This window comes from Periplaneta americana, chromosome 16 (assembly GCF_040183065.1).
Source record: "Periplaneta americana isolate PAMFEO1 chromosome 16, P.americana_PAMFEO1_priV1, whole genome shotgun sequence".
NCBI lineage: Eukaryota > Metazoa > Arthropoda > Insecta > Blattodea > Blattidae > Periplaneta > Periplaneta americana.
Window position 1 is genome coordinate 157876708 of NC_091132.1, and position 17315 is coordinate 157894022.

Consider the following 17315-nt stretch of genomic DNA (forward strand, 5'->3'; position numbering starts at 1 on the left):
AATATTACCAAATTATATCAACGACATGGCTAGGAACATCACTGTTTTCAGATATAATAAAGTGCTATTAGGAAGCAATGCTTTCAAGTTTAACACCAGTGAATATCTGTAGTATTTACAGTATCATATTCACTTTGAGGACTTTTGTAAACATTATAACTTATTTTGTACCGATATCGTGATTTTGTTGCAACATGAGTGATAGCGCACATAAGCAATACAAGAAAAAAGAGAAAGAGAGAAGATGAAATGAAGTTTATTGAAAAATAGATACGTCATTCAATGAAAAGATACAAAAATTACTAATTTCGATCATATTTCAAATATCACTTGCTAGTAAATAACATACAATACCATACCGATTTCATTTAATACAGGAAATTATTCATGTAAGTAATTTAAAAAATCGTTAGTGATTTTAAAGATAAGTAATCAAGATGTATAAAAAATAGGATGTTGTTTTCTTCTATCCCACAGCTATGGAATTTACTCATGAAGATAACCAAAATTATCTCGTTTCATAATAAAAGTAATGATTGATTAATAAAAGACTGACCATCCTAACGTTGGAAGTATCTGATTCATCTCAGATCTGTAAGTCTAAAACTCCTTCTCAAGACACTTGTAAAAACTTAACAACAGATCTCGAAAGCTCAGTGTATCAGAATAACGAAGGATAAATCCGTAGAAATGATTTTCACAACCATGGATGATTTTGAATAGTGGACAAAGAGTGCTGTTTTCAGGAAGAAAGTGAACTTGAACAATATTTCCTCCTGCAGCCTTTAGTGGCTTCAACAGACTTTGAGCTGGAAAGAAGAGGGCTTGCGATATATGACGAATTACACGAGGTACTATTTCAAATAAGGCAGAATAATGCTGGATTCATGAAAGCTTTACTTCTAGTATACTGGGGACAGAACATCTAGAAGCTTGGAGACGGTTACTTTTATTGTCCGACCAACCCCTTCTCCCGCACTAGCAGGTATACGGTATCATTCAGCTGCAAAACATTTTCTGAACAGACGTTATTGTATTGTGAGAGCGCAGCTGGATCAGTGAAAGTAGATGGTCAACGTTTTCAGTTTGTAGTGCAAAGAAAAATTCTGCTGTGTGTGGGTTCTTCTGTACTGACGTCACTGAAGTCTCTAGTTGATCTGTCCCCGGTCTAATCTATACCATTAATAACTATAATCCAGTCACAGTTCAGCACTGGCTGCAGTGATGTTCATCTCTCTGCATTACTTTGATTTCAGTTTCACAAAAATGGTCGTCGTTCAATAGAAAACACATGGACAATAAAACAATATGACTACAAAAATCGTGTATTAGCAATTTCTCACAAATAAATGCTGAAAGTGCAATTAATCGTGTATGCATTCATCCCACCATGTTTACGACTAATTAAGATAGACAACAAAACATTTTGACAACAAATATATTCAGAAGGTTTCTCGCCTGCGAGAAGTTGTTCATGCTTTCTTATAAAATTCAGATCGAAGAACAATTCCCACAATCATCGCATCTGAATGATATCGCGATTGTGTGCAGGTGTTGAAGGCACTTTACGCCAGTCATCGCCCAGAGAGAACAGAATAATTACATTTGAAAGGTTCCTCCTCTGTGCGCAGGTGTTTGTTTTTCAGGCCACTCGATTGAAAGAAATACATCACGTTTGACAGTTTTCTCACTTCTGTGCAAGCGTGCGTCGCTTTACAGGGTAGACTCCAAGAAACACCGGATTTCAAAGCTTTCCCACCTCTGTGCAGGAGTTCATGCCCTCTTACGTCATTCGAAAGTGAGAAACAAATCCAAAAAAAATCGCATATCCGCATGTGTGCGGGTTTCAAAGCTTTTTAAAGATCTGGAATCTGAGATCGTTTGAACACATACACAGCATTTCAAAGGTTTCTCGTGTGTGTCCAGGTGTTCATGTCGTTTTACGCTACTCGATTTAGACAGACAACGTTTCTCGCCTGATTTTTGCAAGATTTCTCACCAGTGTGCACGGGTTCATGCCTTGTAAGATTACGCGACGCCCAATAACACTTCCCAGAAACATCACATTTGAAAGGTTTCTCGCCCGTGTGAAGGCGTTCATGGCTTCTTAGATGACTCGACTGCCAAAAACACTTACCACAAACATCGCATTTCAAAGGTTTCCCACAGATGTGCACGAGTTTATGCCTTTTAAGATGACTCTCCTGCACCAAACATTTACCACAAACATCACATTTCAAAAGATTCTCATCTATGTGAAAGCATCCATGGCGTCTTAAGTGACTGAACTGCGAAAAACATTTGTTACAAACACCGCATTTGAAAAGTTTCCCAACAATGTGCACGAGTTTATGCCTTCTAGATGACTCGCCTGCGACAGTCACTTACCATAAACATCACATTTGAAAACATTCTCTTCTGTGAAGACGTTCATGGCGTCTTAGATGACTAGACTGCGAAAAACACTTGTCACAAACATCGCATTTGAAAGGTTTCTCGCCAGTGTGAAGGCGTACATGGCATTTTAAATTGCTTAAATGCGAAAAACAATTGCCACAAACATCGCATTTGAAAGGTTTCTCGCCAGTGTGAAGGCGTTCATGGCATCTCAGGTAACTCAACTGCGAAAAACACTTGCCACAAACATCGCATTTGAAAGATTTCTCGCCAGTGTGAAGGCGTTCATGCCTTCTAAGAGCACTCGACGACGAGAAACATTTACCACAAACATCGCATTTGAAAGGTTTCTGACCAACGTGCACGTGTTTATGTCTTCTAAGATCACTCGCACTCGAGAAACACTTAGCACAAACACCGCATTTGAAAGATTTCTCGCCAGTGTGAAGGCGTTCATGACATTTCAGACGACTCGGCGCCAAGAAACATTTACCACAAACATCGCATTTGAAAGGTTTCTCACCAACGTGCACGAGGTTATGTCTTTTAAGATGACTGGACTGCGATAAACATTTACCACAAACATGACATTTGAAAGTTTTATCACCAATGTGGACGAGTTTATGCGTATTAAGATTACTCGACTGTGAGAAACATTTACCACAAACATCGCATTTGAAAGGTTTCTCACCATCGTGCATACGTTTATGCTTTCTTAGATCACTCGACCTCGAGAAACACTTGCCACAAACATCGCATTTGAAAGGTTTCTCACCAACGTGCAAGAGTTTATGACTTCTAAGATTACTCGACCTCGAGAAACACATACCACAAACATCACATCTGAAAGGTTTCTCTCCCGAGTGCAGTTCATGTCTTTTTACACCACGCGACGTAGAAAAACTTCTACCACAAATATCGCATTTGTAAGCATTGTTGACTACACGCTCATGTATAAGCGTCATCGACTTTCCCGGTTTTGAGAGACATTCTTTAGACATTTGGAATTGCAATTGCTTCTTATCTTCATCATTTGGGGCAAGTTTTCCTGAGAAATCTGAATTCTTGGCAATCTCGCACACACACTCGTTCTCTTCATCTGCAATACTGTCTAATTCTGATGATACAGAACTTTCCTTGGTAGCTGCAGACCTGACGAAAATATATACTATCTGTCAGTAGAATAGTCGCAACAAATATACATTAAAGTAATGAACTTCAAACCTGAACGAACCTATTTCACCAGAAGAAACGTTACCAAGAGAGATACAATGCTTTAAATAAATTATGAATCATGTTGGAAATATCAAAATTGTCTCAACATTCTTGTATTAACCTATACAACAAATTTTATGTGGAAAATACTATGTTTGCCAACTGGCAGTTGATTGGCCTTTCTATTGAGAAATCTCTCTGTGTAAAGTCGCCTACCGGTTAGGGTGACTTTGAACACAGTTATTGTTTTAAAACACTATATTATTCTACATATAATTAAACGTAAGAGATTAATGTTTCCATGTCCTTAAAAGCAAGTGAAATTAAGTTTTATGTTACACTTACATTCTTAATTGAAACAATTGTATGTATGTAATGAGTATTACCATTAATCGAATAGTATTCTACAAAGAAAAATCATTTACCTGTGCTTTATCGTTTTAGAACATGAATGTGCTAATTTGTGCGCTTGCTTCCCAATTCGGATTTCAATGGTGTATACCTTCTGTTGTATACTTATGCTATATAAAACGTTAATATTTAGTTTATTTTCTCACTTTCAAATTAGTTTAATTTTTCCATTGGTGCCATGCAGTACAATATGTATAGCTAAAAACCATCAAACTCCGCAATTATTTCCAAAGAATGAATGACATTACCAATATTTGCTGAATGAAATTTTTCATCAGACGCACGCAGTGGAAGTGCTTGAACTGCGCGACATTGCACTATGGCGACAATTCTTAGAAGAATATTCCGCCATTATTTTTAGGTGACTAAAGAAATATTTAAGCAGTTTGCTCTCCACCGTTTCTACAGTTTGCACTCTAGATTTTTGGTAAGTTATATTACGACGCTTTATCAACATCTTAGGTTATTTAGCATCTGAATGAGATGAAAGTCAATATGCTCGTGAAATGAATCTGAGGTCCAGCACCGAAAGTTATCCATCATTTGCTCATATTGAGTTAAGGGATAATCTCAATAAAAAACTCAACCAGGTAACTTGTTCCGACCGGGAATCGAACCCGGGCTAACCATTACGCCACAAGTGTGGACTCATTCTAGATATAAGTGGAATTAGGGCGGTTGTATGTTGAGATGAGTTTTCGTGCTGATTAACACGCACATTTGCAGTCTTCCATTCAAAGAACCCGGAATTTGTAAACTGAGGATTGTTTTCACCGACTAGCCTACAAGGCGCTTTAGGAATTCACTAGCGATTCTCGCGGAACTCATCGTCTGTGAATGTGCCTTTTTATATCATTGTCCCTTCGCTTTGACATTTCGATTTTATATTATCCTGCTCTTCGATAATTCTTTTACTAGATTGCACTGGCGACACTTTAGTTTCGGATAGTTTCGGATGTTAAGGACGTCGGTTCTTCAAAGTATGTTGCTATTTTTGAGAGCCAGAATGAAAATATGTGCTAATGTTTGATACTTCTGCAAATTTCTCTTGTTTTTCTTTCAACTCGCTGCTTTCCTGGCCACAATTAATGGTCCTTTTGCACTCTTTGTATATAATAAAACGTCCCCTAACAGAGATAATATAATTCACTGATACCAACAAAACCTGCTACACGACTATGCCGTGAAGCACATAAAAACTGTGAATTATGAAAACTGCACAACACGCATGAACTGTGAATGTAAATCGTTACATTGCACAAAGAAATTCACCATTACTTAAGAATTAAATTCCTGACTGCTACCAATGGATTGGAAGTTTGGAACGTCGGCAGTTTTTAGTCCACAATAACAAACAAAATACGAGCATAAAGTAATTCGAATACCTATACACGTTTCATTGATACATTTCCATATTGCTCTAATTAATATGGTTTAAATGTTTTATTAATTTTTTAATGTAGTGGAGAAGAATGAACAAAAGAACATGTGACAGCAAGGTTCTATTACTAATACCAATAACTTTGTCAAAGCACTACACCAAGGTCCGTCGATAACAGCTGTTCGATAGCGACATCTAGAGACGTCGCACTACACAACAATACTGACACCTCACCAGGTTTGAGCTAGCTGTAAGCATCTTTCGGACACTGATTAAAGTCATAAAGCTTTCCCCAGTTATTACATAGTCGAATACAAGAAAAATTTCGCACACAAAGCTATTTTTAAGAGCATTTAAAATACCAATTCACTACGTAAATCCTCAATGTTTATACACTAGAAAACAAATGCACATGCCAAGCGCATCGATGCACGTACAAGTACGGTATCTGTTGGTGCTAGTTCAGAGATACAGCCCTTCTGAAGGTGCTTCTAGCCAGTTACAGAAAAATAAGTTTCAAATGCAATAAACTCTCTATATAAACTCGCACACCACACTCACCATTCTGTGAAAATCTCGTTGTCCTCTGCTGTTCCTTCCACCCTTCGCTCCTCATTCACTGCGTCCAAGTCACTTTGCTCTTCCTAATACAGAACCAATAAAACAGAAAGATAGCACAATTTACATTTGCAAAAGTACGAAGATTCTATATGCCACAGAAGTGCATATAAGTCGAATTAGGCCAGTAGAAGTTTAGTTAACAGATGACTATTCTTGGGGCAGAGATTTCATGGGGTAATTCTTTTCCTTATATAACAGCGTTATTAAAGCTTTTTTCAACAAATGGCAAAATAAAAGTGTAATCTAAACTACCACGACACAATCGTATAATGGAAAGATGTAGTTCCCAAAGAGCACGAGAAATTTTAGAGGGAACTAGTACTATAATATACAAATAAAATGAAATTAATGTATATGCATTAATATATAAAGTAAAATATTAAAAATTTTAAATGCATTATTTTTGGTCAACAAACGGTGGAAAGATAACTTGATGAATGGTGAAATGGCGCATGTTGCAAGAAGATTGAGGAGAGAAACAAATTACATAATCTTCACTAATTGAAGTAACAGAATTTTTGTGTCTGTATTGAGGTTTATGATAGAAATGTAAAATTTATTGATACAAAATAATTACAATTAAATATAAGTGTGTAACTTAATGGGAATATTGAGAATCCCCACACGTCCATGAAAGTAAACTTTCAGGAACAACACAGCTACTATTTTTTTTTATTTTAGTTGGTTATTTAACGACGCTATAAAAATTACGAGTATATATATATATATTATATTTATTTTGATGTACCGAAGTACATATGATATTTTCATGCAGATATTCTGCTTTCTCAGATGATGAGAGAGAGATGGAACGGAGAAAATTTCTCTCCGGCGCCGGGATTTGAACCCGGGTTTTCAGCTCTCCGTGCTGATGCTTTAACCACTAAACCACGCCGGGTACAATCCCGACACCGTTGAGAATCGTCTCAGATTAAGCTCCATCTCTTGGGTTCCCCTCTAGTGGCCGCCCTCTGCACTACGTCATAGATGTCTATGCACGCAGGACCGAAGTCCATACATGTGTTGAGGTGCACTCAAATGAGTGACTGGTTGGCCGGGGTCCGACGGTATGGGCGCCGTCTTTAAATCACAAAGTGATTTATTACGCATATCATATTTATTTTGATGTACCGAAGTACATATGATATTTTCATGCAGATATTCTGCTTTCTCAGATGATGAGAGAGAGATGGAACGGAGAGAAATTCTCTCCGGCGCCGGGATTTGAACCCGGGTTTTCAGCTCTCCGTGCTGATGCTTTAACCACTAAGCCACGCCGGGTACAATCCCGACACCGTTGAGAATCGTCTCAGATTAAGCTCCATCTCTTGGGTTCCCCTCTAGTGGCCGCCCTCTGCACTACGTCATAGATGTCTATGCACGCAGGACCGAAGTCCATACATGTGTAGAGGTGCACTCAAATGAGTGACTGGTTGGCCGGGGTCCGACGGTATGGGCGCCGTCTTTAAATCACAAAGTGATTTATTACGCATATCATATTTATTTTGATGTACCGAAGTACATATGATATTTTCATGCAGATATTCTGCTTTCTCAGATGATGAGAGAGAGATGGAACGGAGAAATCACTTTGTGATTTAAAGACGGCGCCCATACCGTCGGACCCCGGCCAACCAGTCACTCATTTGAGTGCACCTCTACACATGTATGGACTTCGGTCCTGCGTGCATAGACATCTATGACGTAGTGCAGAGGGCGGCCACTAGAGGGGAACCCAAGAGATGGAGCTTAATCTGAGACGATTCTCAACGGTGTCGGGATTGTACCCGGCGTGGCTTAGTGGTTAAAGCATCAGCACGGAGAGCTGAAAACCCGGGTTCAAATCCCGGCGCCGGAGAGAATTTTTCTCCGTTCCATCTCTCTCTCATCATCTGAGAAAGCAGAATATCTGCATGAAAATATCATATGTACTTCGGTACATCAAAATAAATATGATATGCGTAATAAATCACTTTGTGATTTAAAGACGGCGCCCATACCGTCGGACCCCGGCCAACCAGTCACTCATTTGAGTGCACCTCTACACATGTATGGACTTCGGTCCTGCGTGCATAGACATCTATGACGTAGTGCAGAGGGCGGCCACTAGAGGGGAACCCAAGAGATGGAGCTTAATCTGAGACGATTCTCAACGGTGTCGGGATTGTACCCGGCGTGGCTTAGTGGTTAAAGCATCAGCACGGAGAGCTGAAAACCCGGGTTCAAATCCCGGCGCAGGAGAGAATTTTTCTCCGTTCCATCTCTCTCTCATCATCTGAGAAAGCAGAATATCTGCATGAAAATATCATATGTACTTCGGTACATCAAAATAAATATGATATGCGTAATAAATCACTTTGTGATTTAAAGACGGCGCCCATACCGTCGGACCCCGGCCAACCAGTCACTCATTTGAGTGCACCTCTACACATGTATGGATTTCGGTCCTGCGTGCATAGACATCTATGACGTAGTGCAGAGGGCGGCCACTAGAGGGGAACCCAAGAGATGGAGCTTAATCTGAGACGATTCTCAACGGTGTCGGGATTGTACCCGGCGTGGCTTAGTGGTTAAAGCATCAGCACGGAGAGCTGAAAACCCGGGTTCAAATCCCGGCGCCGGAGAGAATTTTTCTCCGTTCCATCTCTCTCTCATCATCCAAAAATTACGAGGTTATTTAGCTTCGTTGAGACGGATGATAGCGAGATGGTATTTGGCGAGATGAGGCCGAGGATTCGCCATAGTTTACCTGGCACACACCCACAGCTACTATTACTTCATACTTCGAACCCGTAATAAATATACGTGGTTAAATAGAATAAGTCTAAGATTTCCAGTAAATTTCAATCCTATGCGACATCTAGTTCCCGTGAAAAAAAATATAAAAGCCGTTGAATATGAGTCGTTGCTCAATATTTTGAACATAGGCTACATTAATTACCAGAATAGACTAAAATATTACATCTTTACTCACAACAAATGGTTACTTTCCAAAACTGTCACAGATCATCAATAAAGAGCATTTCAGAATTCCTATTACAACCTTCTAGAGATTTGTAGAGGGGACTATGTAGATAAAGTTTTGATTGGGAACCCATGTCCAGAAATGTATCGTTTAGATGCAAAATAAGTTTGAAGATCGATTCGATTTAAAATCTACCTTTTCGCAGTACACAAACAAAATGGGCTGAGGACGACATCTGTAGTCCTCTGATATCGTCTGTCTCGTCGTGTACTGCTCAATGACTGAATCCAAAAGATGTGAAAGTGGACTCAGTAGAACTGCTTGTAAACAGAAGACACACAATATCACGTAGAGCTGAGTAGATGTTGAATAGGATAGGTGGTAAGGACATCCTTGACGTACTCCTCTCCCTATTTGACTTCCTTCTGACATTTCTTCTCCTATCCTGACTTTCAATCGCTTCATATAAACATTACTGAACAGTCTTAACTCTCTTTCTTTTTAGTAGGTTATTTTACGACGCTTTACCAACATCTTAGGTCTCTCTTTCTAATCCACGCCAATTTTCGTAAGGATCCCCATCAGTTGATTCTGTTAAGACCATTTTCTAGGTCTACAAATAGTATGAACACTTCTATATTCTTCTCCAGGTATCATTGACCGATTGTTCTTAGCAGTACAAATGCATCTCTCGGAACTTTTCCTTTCCCAAAGCCAAACTGCTCTCCTTCCAACTATTCTGCCATGGTAGAATGTAATATAAACGTCTACTAAGTATTTACAAGAGAAATTTCGCAGAGTGCGATATTAGACTGATAGCCCTGAACCCCTTACATTTGTTAGCATTATTTTCTTCGGTACTGAAATCAACACTGTCTCCGAAAAATCTTCAAGCCCCTCGCCTTTCTTATATTTTTCGTTGCATAATGTCAGAATTTGCTTCTTATGTTCACCCGAGGATTTCAGTAATTCAATGGGGACTCCATCAACACCTGTTGCTTTCCCATTCTTCATTTCCTCATATATTAAAACTGAATGAACTTCACTGATAGAAAAAAGGACGTGAACTATACAATACTACAATGTAAGCTCTATCTATCCTGATGAATCAGAACATGCAGTTTTTGTTCTACACTCACCTCAGGTTCATGTTTCACCACAGGAATCGAAATTGGCACCGGATCTTCCTCAAATTTGATCTCAGTTGTGAGATCTTGGCTCTGGTCCCCATATTCCTCCTTTATACCAGTCACATGCAGATCCGCAAAATTCCGTTCCTGCAGTACAAAGAGACAACTTAAATAAGAAATTTATTAGTGTTAGAAGACGACTTCTAACTTTACTAGTTGTTCTCTATGTGACCGTATGTCACAGCCTGATCACAACCCACAGCATTTGCTTTACTTTATGATGAATAAGGCCAGGATTCATATGCAAATGCATATTTTCATGCAAAAACATTTGTTATACATGTTATTAACGTCTTTGATGATGAATACGCAAAGCTAACTGTTCACAGTTTTTTAATATTTAGGCCATTATCCCACATAATATACTACTATGCATTATACTGTACCATATCTTCAACACTGTGTTAGATTTACAACAATATTTCCATAGCTTTGTAAAAACCATACAAACACTGGATTGCTCTGTTGCCAGCACATAATATTTTTTGGACGACAGTACACAATGGTTAAAAATTCCTTGTGTAAGAAGGGAAACTGTGAAAAACCACTACTGCCCACTTTTGTTCCATTGAAGTGCTGCAGAAAAGGAAACATTCCCAAATAACCCTACTTCCCTGATTCTATCACCTCTACCCTCCTTTCCTATGTTTCACTTACTCGGAGTTGTTAAACTAGAAGTATTTTGCTTCGTACCGACAAGTACTCAAACATTAGACCATTGAGCTACCACACAGTTCGACAAGAAGTTTTTGGCAATGTCCTTTCGACAAGTAGCAGTGGGGAAGATTGTGGGACATGGAAAGTATTCAGTGTCAAATTCGTGAATTGTACCACTATCTAAATTAGAAACAGATTACAGCACAATAGGGTTATGTTACGTTTAGAGGCGTGAGAGAGAAATCAGTATGCAGAATCATAAAGACAGTGTAATGCAAAATTTTGGTATAAGCTGTACTGCATTGCTAAGCCAGTCATATTTGCTTTCCATGAGTTACATTAACAGTGTCGGATATGTTAATTCCTCACACATTACACTCCTCTTATATAATTGGTTGTCAGGAAACGTTAATAGTGGGGGGAAAAGAACCCAGATCGATATTCTCTTCCAATGGAACTTAGTTTCATCTATATCATAATACAGACTGCTATCAGTAGGCAAGAGAAGAATCTGGAATGATGTTACCCCTAAAAAAATCGTTATTTTTTAGAGGGAAATCATAGAGAGCATTGCAGCATTAGAAAAAAAATGTATTCCATCCCTACCTCATTCAAGAGTAGATCAAATAATTTAACTTCCTGGAAGTCGCAAACACATAATACTATGAGTATTTATACCTATTTGCACTTTTGAATATGATTTCAAAATTCACTGGTTGCTCTCTGCTTCTATATAGTCAGTACCTGGTTTATTACATGTGGCATTTATATCATAGGTAAAAAAAATTCAATGTTTAATTAATGGGACGCAGACAATAAAGGTAGGCGCTCACCTACAGGAAATAATATGGTTGCTGTGTTCGGATTTTTATTATAGTATTGTGACAGCGACGTGAGATTCGAACTCACGACCAGCATCCCGCAAGAAAGCAGATCGCGCGGAGCACGGAGGGACGGCGCGCGGCGGAGTAGTGGGGAAAGGGGCCTACACGCGAGGGGAGGCTGCGCGCGCAGCTGCTACTTAACGCAGTGAATGGGGAACGGAACTTCCCGACTCTTCCAGAAGTGCGTCGAAGTGGAGATATCCAGATAATTCTCTACACACCTGTAGAAAATTCTCGCAACTATGATTTTGCTATAAAAGAAGAAGCGCCAGCGAACTCGAGTAGTTTTCAGTTGATTAGTCAGCCGGTCAGTGAGAAAGCCAGAGCAAGCAAGCCAGTCTTGTGTACCGGAGTTCGACTCGAGTGTGCGTCCGCATCTGCGTCAGCATCCGAAGGCCTGAGTTCGAGTGCAGTGGACCGCAGTTCGAGGGACCTGAGTTCGAGTACAGTGAACTGTCTCTGGAGGTCTGTGGTTCGAGATACTGTGAACTCGAGTGACTGAGCTAGAAGAACTGTGAACTGAGAACTGATAGTTCTGATTTGTAAATAGTGCTTTGTAAATATTAGTTAAGATTAACAGTTCATTGTTGTTCGTACTAGTCCAAGTAAATTGTCATTGTCGTCGGTGGAGTGCTATAACGAATACTGTGTTAAGTGAAAATCCAATTGTTGACGAGAGCGTTTAAGGCGAATTATAGAAAGGAATTATTGATGTGGCGAATAAATTACATTGTTGTTACTAATAAAATTTACAGTATCGCTCACTTCTCCGCATTTCCTAATGAATCATCAAATTGTATTGTAATTTACCGCTAGAGCGCATTATTTCATTGCAGTGTTCTAAACTGAACCTGAAAATAAAATGAATATCTCTCTGAATTAAATAAATTATGAAAGACATATCTAGTTAATTTAGTATTTTCTCAATCTCATCTCATATTTCTTTCTCCAAATTACGTTGCTATAATTCTAATTTCGCAAATTAAAAAGGTCTTCATACTGTAGGAATTACTAAGATAAGCTTCGCGTCATCCTTTTCATTATATCTTCGATATTACCGTGATTGAATGTCTTGCAATCGATATATTTGCCATGACATTCTCTATTTCGATCTGGACCATACAGAAATCCATTTAGAATTCTCTGTTCAGAATTCTGAAAGGAATCCGGTCATATGAACAGAGGTGATTCGGCGAAGTGGGTGATGATTCATTAAAAATAATGCAAAGAATAAAAATCCGAACATGTCATAGGAATCGCTCCTGGTAAGTGGACGCCTACATTAACAGCAGCAGGATGAATGAACAAAGCTAGCGTGCATACAGACACACAAACAATACACACAAAGACACAAATACACACCAAGACAAACACACATACAATATTCATCTATGGAAATTAAGAAGAAAAAACTGCACGCACGCGCGCACGCACGCACACACACACACACACACACACACACACACACACACACACACACACACACACACACACACACACACACACACACACACACACACACAGAAAATAGAAAAGGTAGAATTTAATCGGAACATGTACATATTATGAAATATCCTGAACATTCTATTATGGTCGCTGTATGAGGTAGTGTAAGTTATGAAAATGTTAAAAGATATGCCAATTCTTGAAGTAATGGCGCCAATACCTGTACGAGGAGCTACAAATAAAACAAAATTACTTATTTGAAACAGTAAAAGTATTGAGAATTCTAGACAAAAGCACAGACACAGCAATAAGAAATCGTGTCCTTAAGTATAACATAATACGAAACATACTGTGGAATTTGTAGCTTGGCAACCATTAAGAGGAAGTGTAACAAGCAATTTTGCTCTCAAATTTAAAGCAAAAAGTGAAATAACAGTCCAACATTACACTTCTCTGCAACAAGACATAACCTGCAATAACAAAATATGGTGATGATACTTTTCCTGTCTCTAGGCCAAAGAGTAATGTATAAACCAATCAAAATATACCGTAAACAATGGAAGAAGAACACAGTGCATTCCTTGAGCGCCACTCACCTCAGGTTCATCTTTCACCACAGGGAAAGAAATTGGCTCAGGATTTTCCTCAAATTTCACTTCAGATGCGAAATCATGGCTCTGGTCAACATATTCCATCTTTACACGAGCCATATGCTCATCCAAAAGATTCCGTTCCTACAGTAAAACGAGACATCATAATTGGACACTTTGGGATTGGTGTAACCAAAGGAAGGCGGACAGCAAAAATGGGATCATTATTAAATAATTTTGAGTACATGCATGGCATATCAAAAGCCTGAACTAAGCTCATCTGTCATAGATTCGTACATGCAGGATATACCAAATCCTAAACTAACCTACCATGTCACTCATTTGCATATGCAAATCATAAACAAAGTCTAAACGAACCTGTCACAGATTCGCATATGCACGGAATACTGAAATCCTAAACTAAGTTAATGTAACCCAATCTAAAGAATCTAATCTAATCGAATCTAATGTATTAAGTATATAGGCCTACATATTATATTTATTTATTCGTTATAAATTGGTTAGCATATTTTCTGGCTTCCATGTTTATTCCACAAGCGTATGATCCTCTTTGCTCAGCATGGTATAGGAAAGGCTTCAGAAAAAAATCACAGAGAAACTAGCGCACAAGTACTTTTGATGATTTTCGAACTGAAAATCGTTGAATTTGTAAAGAAGTAGTTTTGGTGGAGCTGGAGTTGAAAAACGAATGATGTTAGAGCGAAATATTTTGGAGAAAAAAACTGTTACAAAATGAAGTAAATTACCTTTGCAACGAGACGTGCGTCGTAATGGAGATGAATATGTTGTGGTTTCTAATCAATATGGAAAACTTATAGGTAGAAATACAAAGTTTTTAATATATTTAATTTTTTTGATCCCTTAATGTTTATTAGGTCATTCTTGGTCACCACAAATCAATATCTTATTATATTAAAAACTTAAGTAAACAATTATATTCAAAATGCAACAACGTCACAATTCAAAATTAATAAATTTAAAGGAAATCAATGCAAAAATAGTAATAAATATTCACTCGAGTAACATGATGCACAGTAATGTGAGGAACACATAACATGTATCAATGGAATAAGCACTCAGAAACAGTTAAAGAGAACAAATCGTAATTAAAAAAGATACACATAGTTTGTAATATAGGTAACTTTGTTCCTACATAGCCCACTACAGTAAGATCGCTGCAACTAGTACTGACGTTAATAGAAAAAAATCACCCACTGGCCGCTTGAAAATCCTGAACTCAGTCGCTGTCATCTTCATCTTGACGCCTTCTAAGCTAAGGCAACTAAAGACTTCGATTATATAAGCTACAGATATTTTTTTGCAGATCTTTATAATAGCGTTACCAAAGAAAGCGGGACAGCAAATAAAAAAAAAAAGGAGCACATATTCAGACAATTTTGATTATATACTATATAAGGCATAACAATTTAACCTAACCTTACCTGTCACTGATCCTTATACAAAAGGCATAAAAAAAAGCCCCAGAATAATCTAATCTAACCTATCACAGATTCGTAGATGCAAGGCGTAAGAAAAGCCTAAAGTAATGTAATATAATTTAACCTGTAACAGATTCGTAAACAAGAATAGTAGAAGCGCATCATGATATTAAAGCTTGTATTATAAAAACAATCTAGTAGGAAAGGAAATACCTAATTGTTAGTTTAGCCAACATGACAAATAACATTTTTAACAATACCCTATCCCTATTACCTAAACTTTCACTCTATATCAACAAAGTACCGTATACTGATAGTTAACTCATTTGAAAATAAAGTAAACAAATTACAGTTGACATCTAGTTGTACAGCAAACAAATGCTAATCTTCGATATCGCACCACACCACACACGGGACTGAGGTGTGATTAAGTTTCTTTATAGGTTAAATGAGGTGATAGTTAAGTGACATTAATCCGAGGAATGTGTCAAGGTTAGTGGGTTAGTTCAGGGATTTATCAAAGTGAAATGAGGGCGAAAAATTTTGTAGTGTGGGGAGATACCTTTCACCCAAAGAAAATACACAATTAGTATTACTATTATTATTATTATTATTATTATTAATATTATTATTATCATCATCAGGAAAAAGGATATTATATATAAATCCCACAAGGTAGCTGCTTTTCGGGAAAGGTTCCAAAACACACAGCATACTAAACAAGCAGATATAAAAATAAACATTTGTGTTATCACACTATCTCGTGTGGAAAATATCAGCTCACCTCAGCTTCACACCTTACTATGGGAAAAAGTGATCAGAACTGGAGATTCTTCGGATAGGTTTTCTGATATAATAGTCGTACCAATCCACCTTTATCTAATTCTCCTTTTCACAAATCATATGACCGCTAGTAGGCAGGGCGCAGGAACTAAGGAAGCCGTGGTTATCGCTGGTAAAGGTAAGCTCAAACATAAAATGAGCAACTTCGTAAGTAAAAAATTAATGAGAACGAAATAATAATACACTTGATTCGTAGGCCTATCCAGTGAGTGGCCCGGGTATGGATCTCCCAACATCTCCATCTCATACATGTATTGAACTGTCTAGTGTTATTGCATATCCAGAAGGAAAACTTTGACTGAGAAAGCAAAAACTTAATGACGCAAAGAAACTGAAGCCATACTCTTAGGATAATGTTGAAGTATTTTATCAGCACTTTGTGCAGTGGACCCAACTCTGATGTGAAAAAATCAAACAGATCAATATAATATTATATTTTCATATTGCAAAAAATTAAATTTCAAATTTCTCAAATTCATGATAAAATGTTTTATACATAGTATTACATATTAATAAATCTTTAGTTTTTTTTACACAAACTCGTCTTTAAGTATATTTAATCCCTGTCAAAATACATTATTTGTTAAAAAGGCATACGTCCAGCTAATATAAGGGCCCTTACTAAGGGCATGATTGATTATATTTCCAAATACACTTCTCACGAATGCGAGTTAAGTATAATTTCTTAATTTGGATTATTCAGAAAATTAATAAACACAAATTATTAAGCAGGAATTAGTTTTTTTGTTTCTCCAGTAAAGTTTGTCTTTCTGGACTTCGGCCCTTTTAACATTTAATGTATACTGGTAATGTTTGTAGTTAGAATTTTAATTTAGTGAAATAAGAATACCGGTACCTACTGCAGTTACAATGTGTACATTCCCTTTATACAAAAGATAGAAAAGAAGCATTTTCTTCTAAATTGCATGGGTGACCTTGAAGAAATCTCTTCTCGTAGAAGTACTTGATCGTTGTTTCATTCTCGATAAAGTGAGAATTAAATACTCTAAGATGGAAGCAACAATATGCACACGAGTTTGTAGGACTGTATGTATTCTTACCTATAACACGCTATATATGAACATTCATACTGTTTATGGATTATTCACACAGGACAGCGGAATTCAACGACTTGTATTATGAGCAAAGTTACTAGGCTGAGCTCTAGTAGTGATAATATTATAGTAATTGCTGTAGAAAGAAGACGAGTCTTGTTGCTGTTTACAGATGAAGTGTGGGTTTGAAAATACGAGAG

General features: G+C 37.7%; 3 protein-coding genes across 3 annotated transcripts in view; all 3 read right to left on the reverse strand.

Moving 5' to 3' along the window:
* LOC138691564 (zinc finger protein 678-like) overlaps window positions 1-17315 on the reverse strand; it is a 225026-nt gene that overhangs the window by 148261 nt on the left and 59450 nt on the right. The window lies entirely within an intron of this gene.
* LOC138691562 (gastrula zinc finger protein XlCGF57.1-like) overlaps window positions 1-17315 on the reverse strand; it is a 449766-nt gene that overhangs the window by 39613 nt on the left and 392838 nt on the right. The window lies entirely within an intron of this gene.
* Window positions 241-16126, reverse strand: LOC138691566 (zinc finger protein 431-like). Its single transcript, XM_069813658.1, has 5 exons — window positions 16002-16126; window positions 13764-13901; window positions 10130-10267; window positions 5966-6048; window positions 241-3549 (listed from the first exon to the last, which is right to left on the reverse strand). The coding sequence occupies exons 2-5, from the start codon at window positions 13875-13877 to the stop codon at window positions 2397-2399; spliced, it is 1488 nt and encodes a 495-aa protein (XP_069669759.1). The 5' UTR covers window positions 13878-13901; window positions 16002-16126; the 3' UTR covers window positions 241-2396.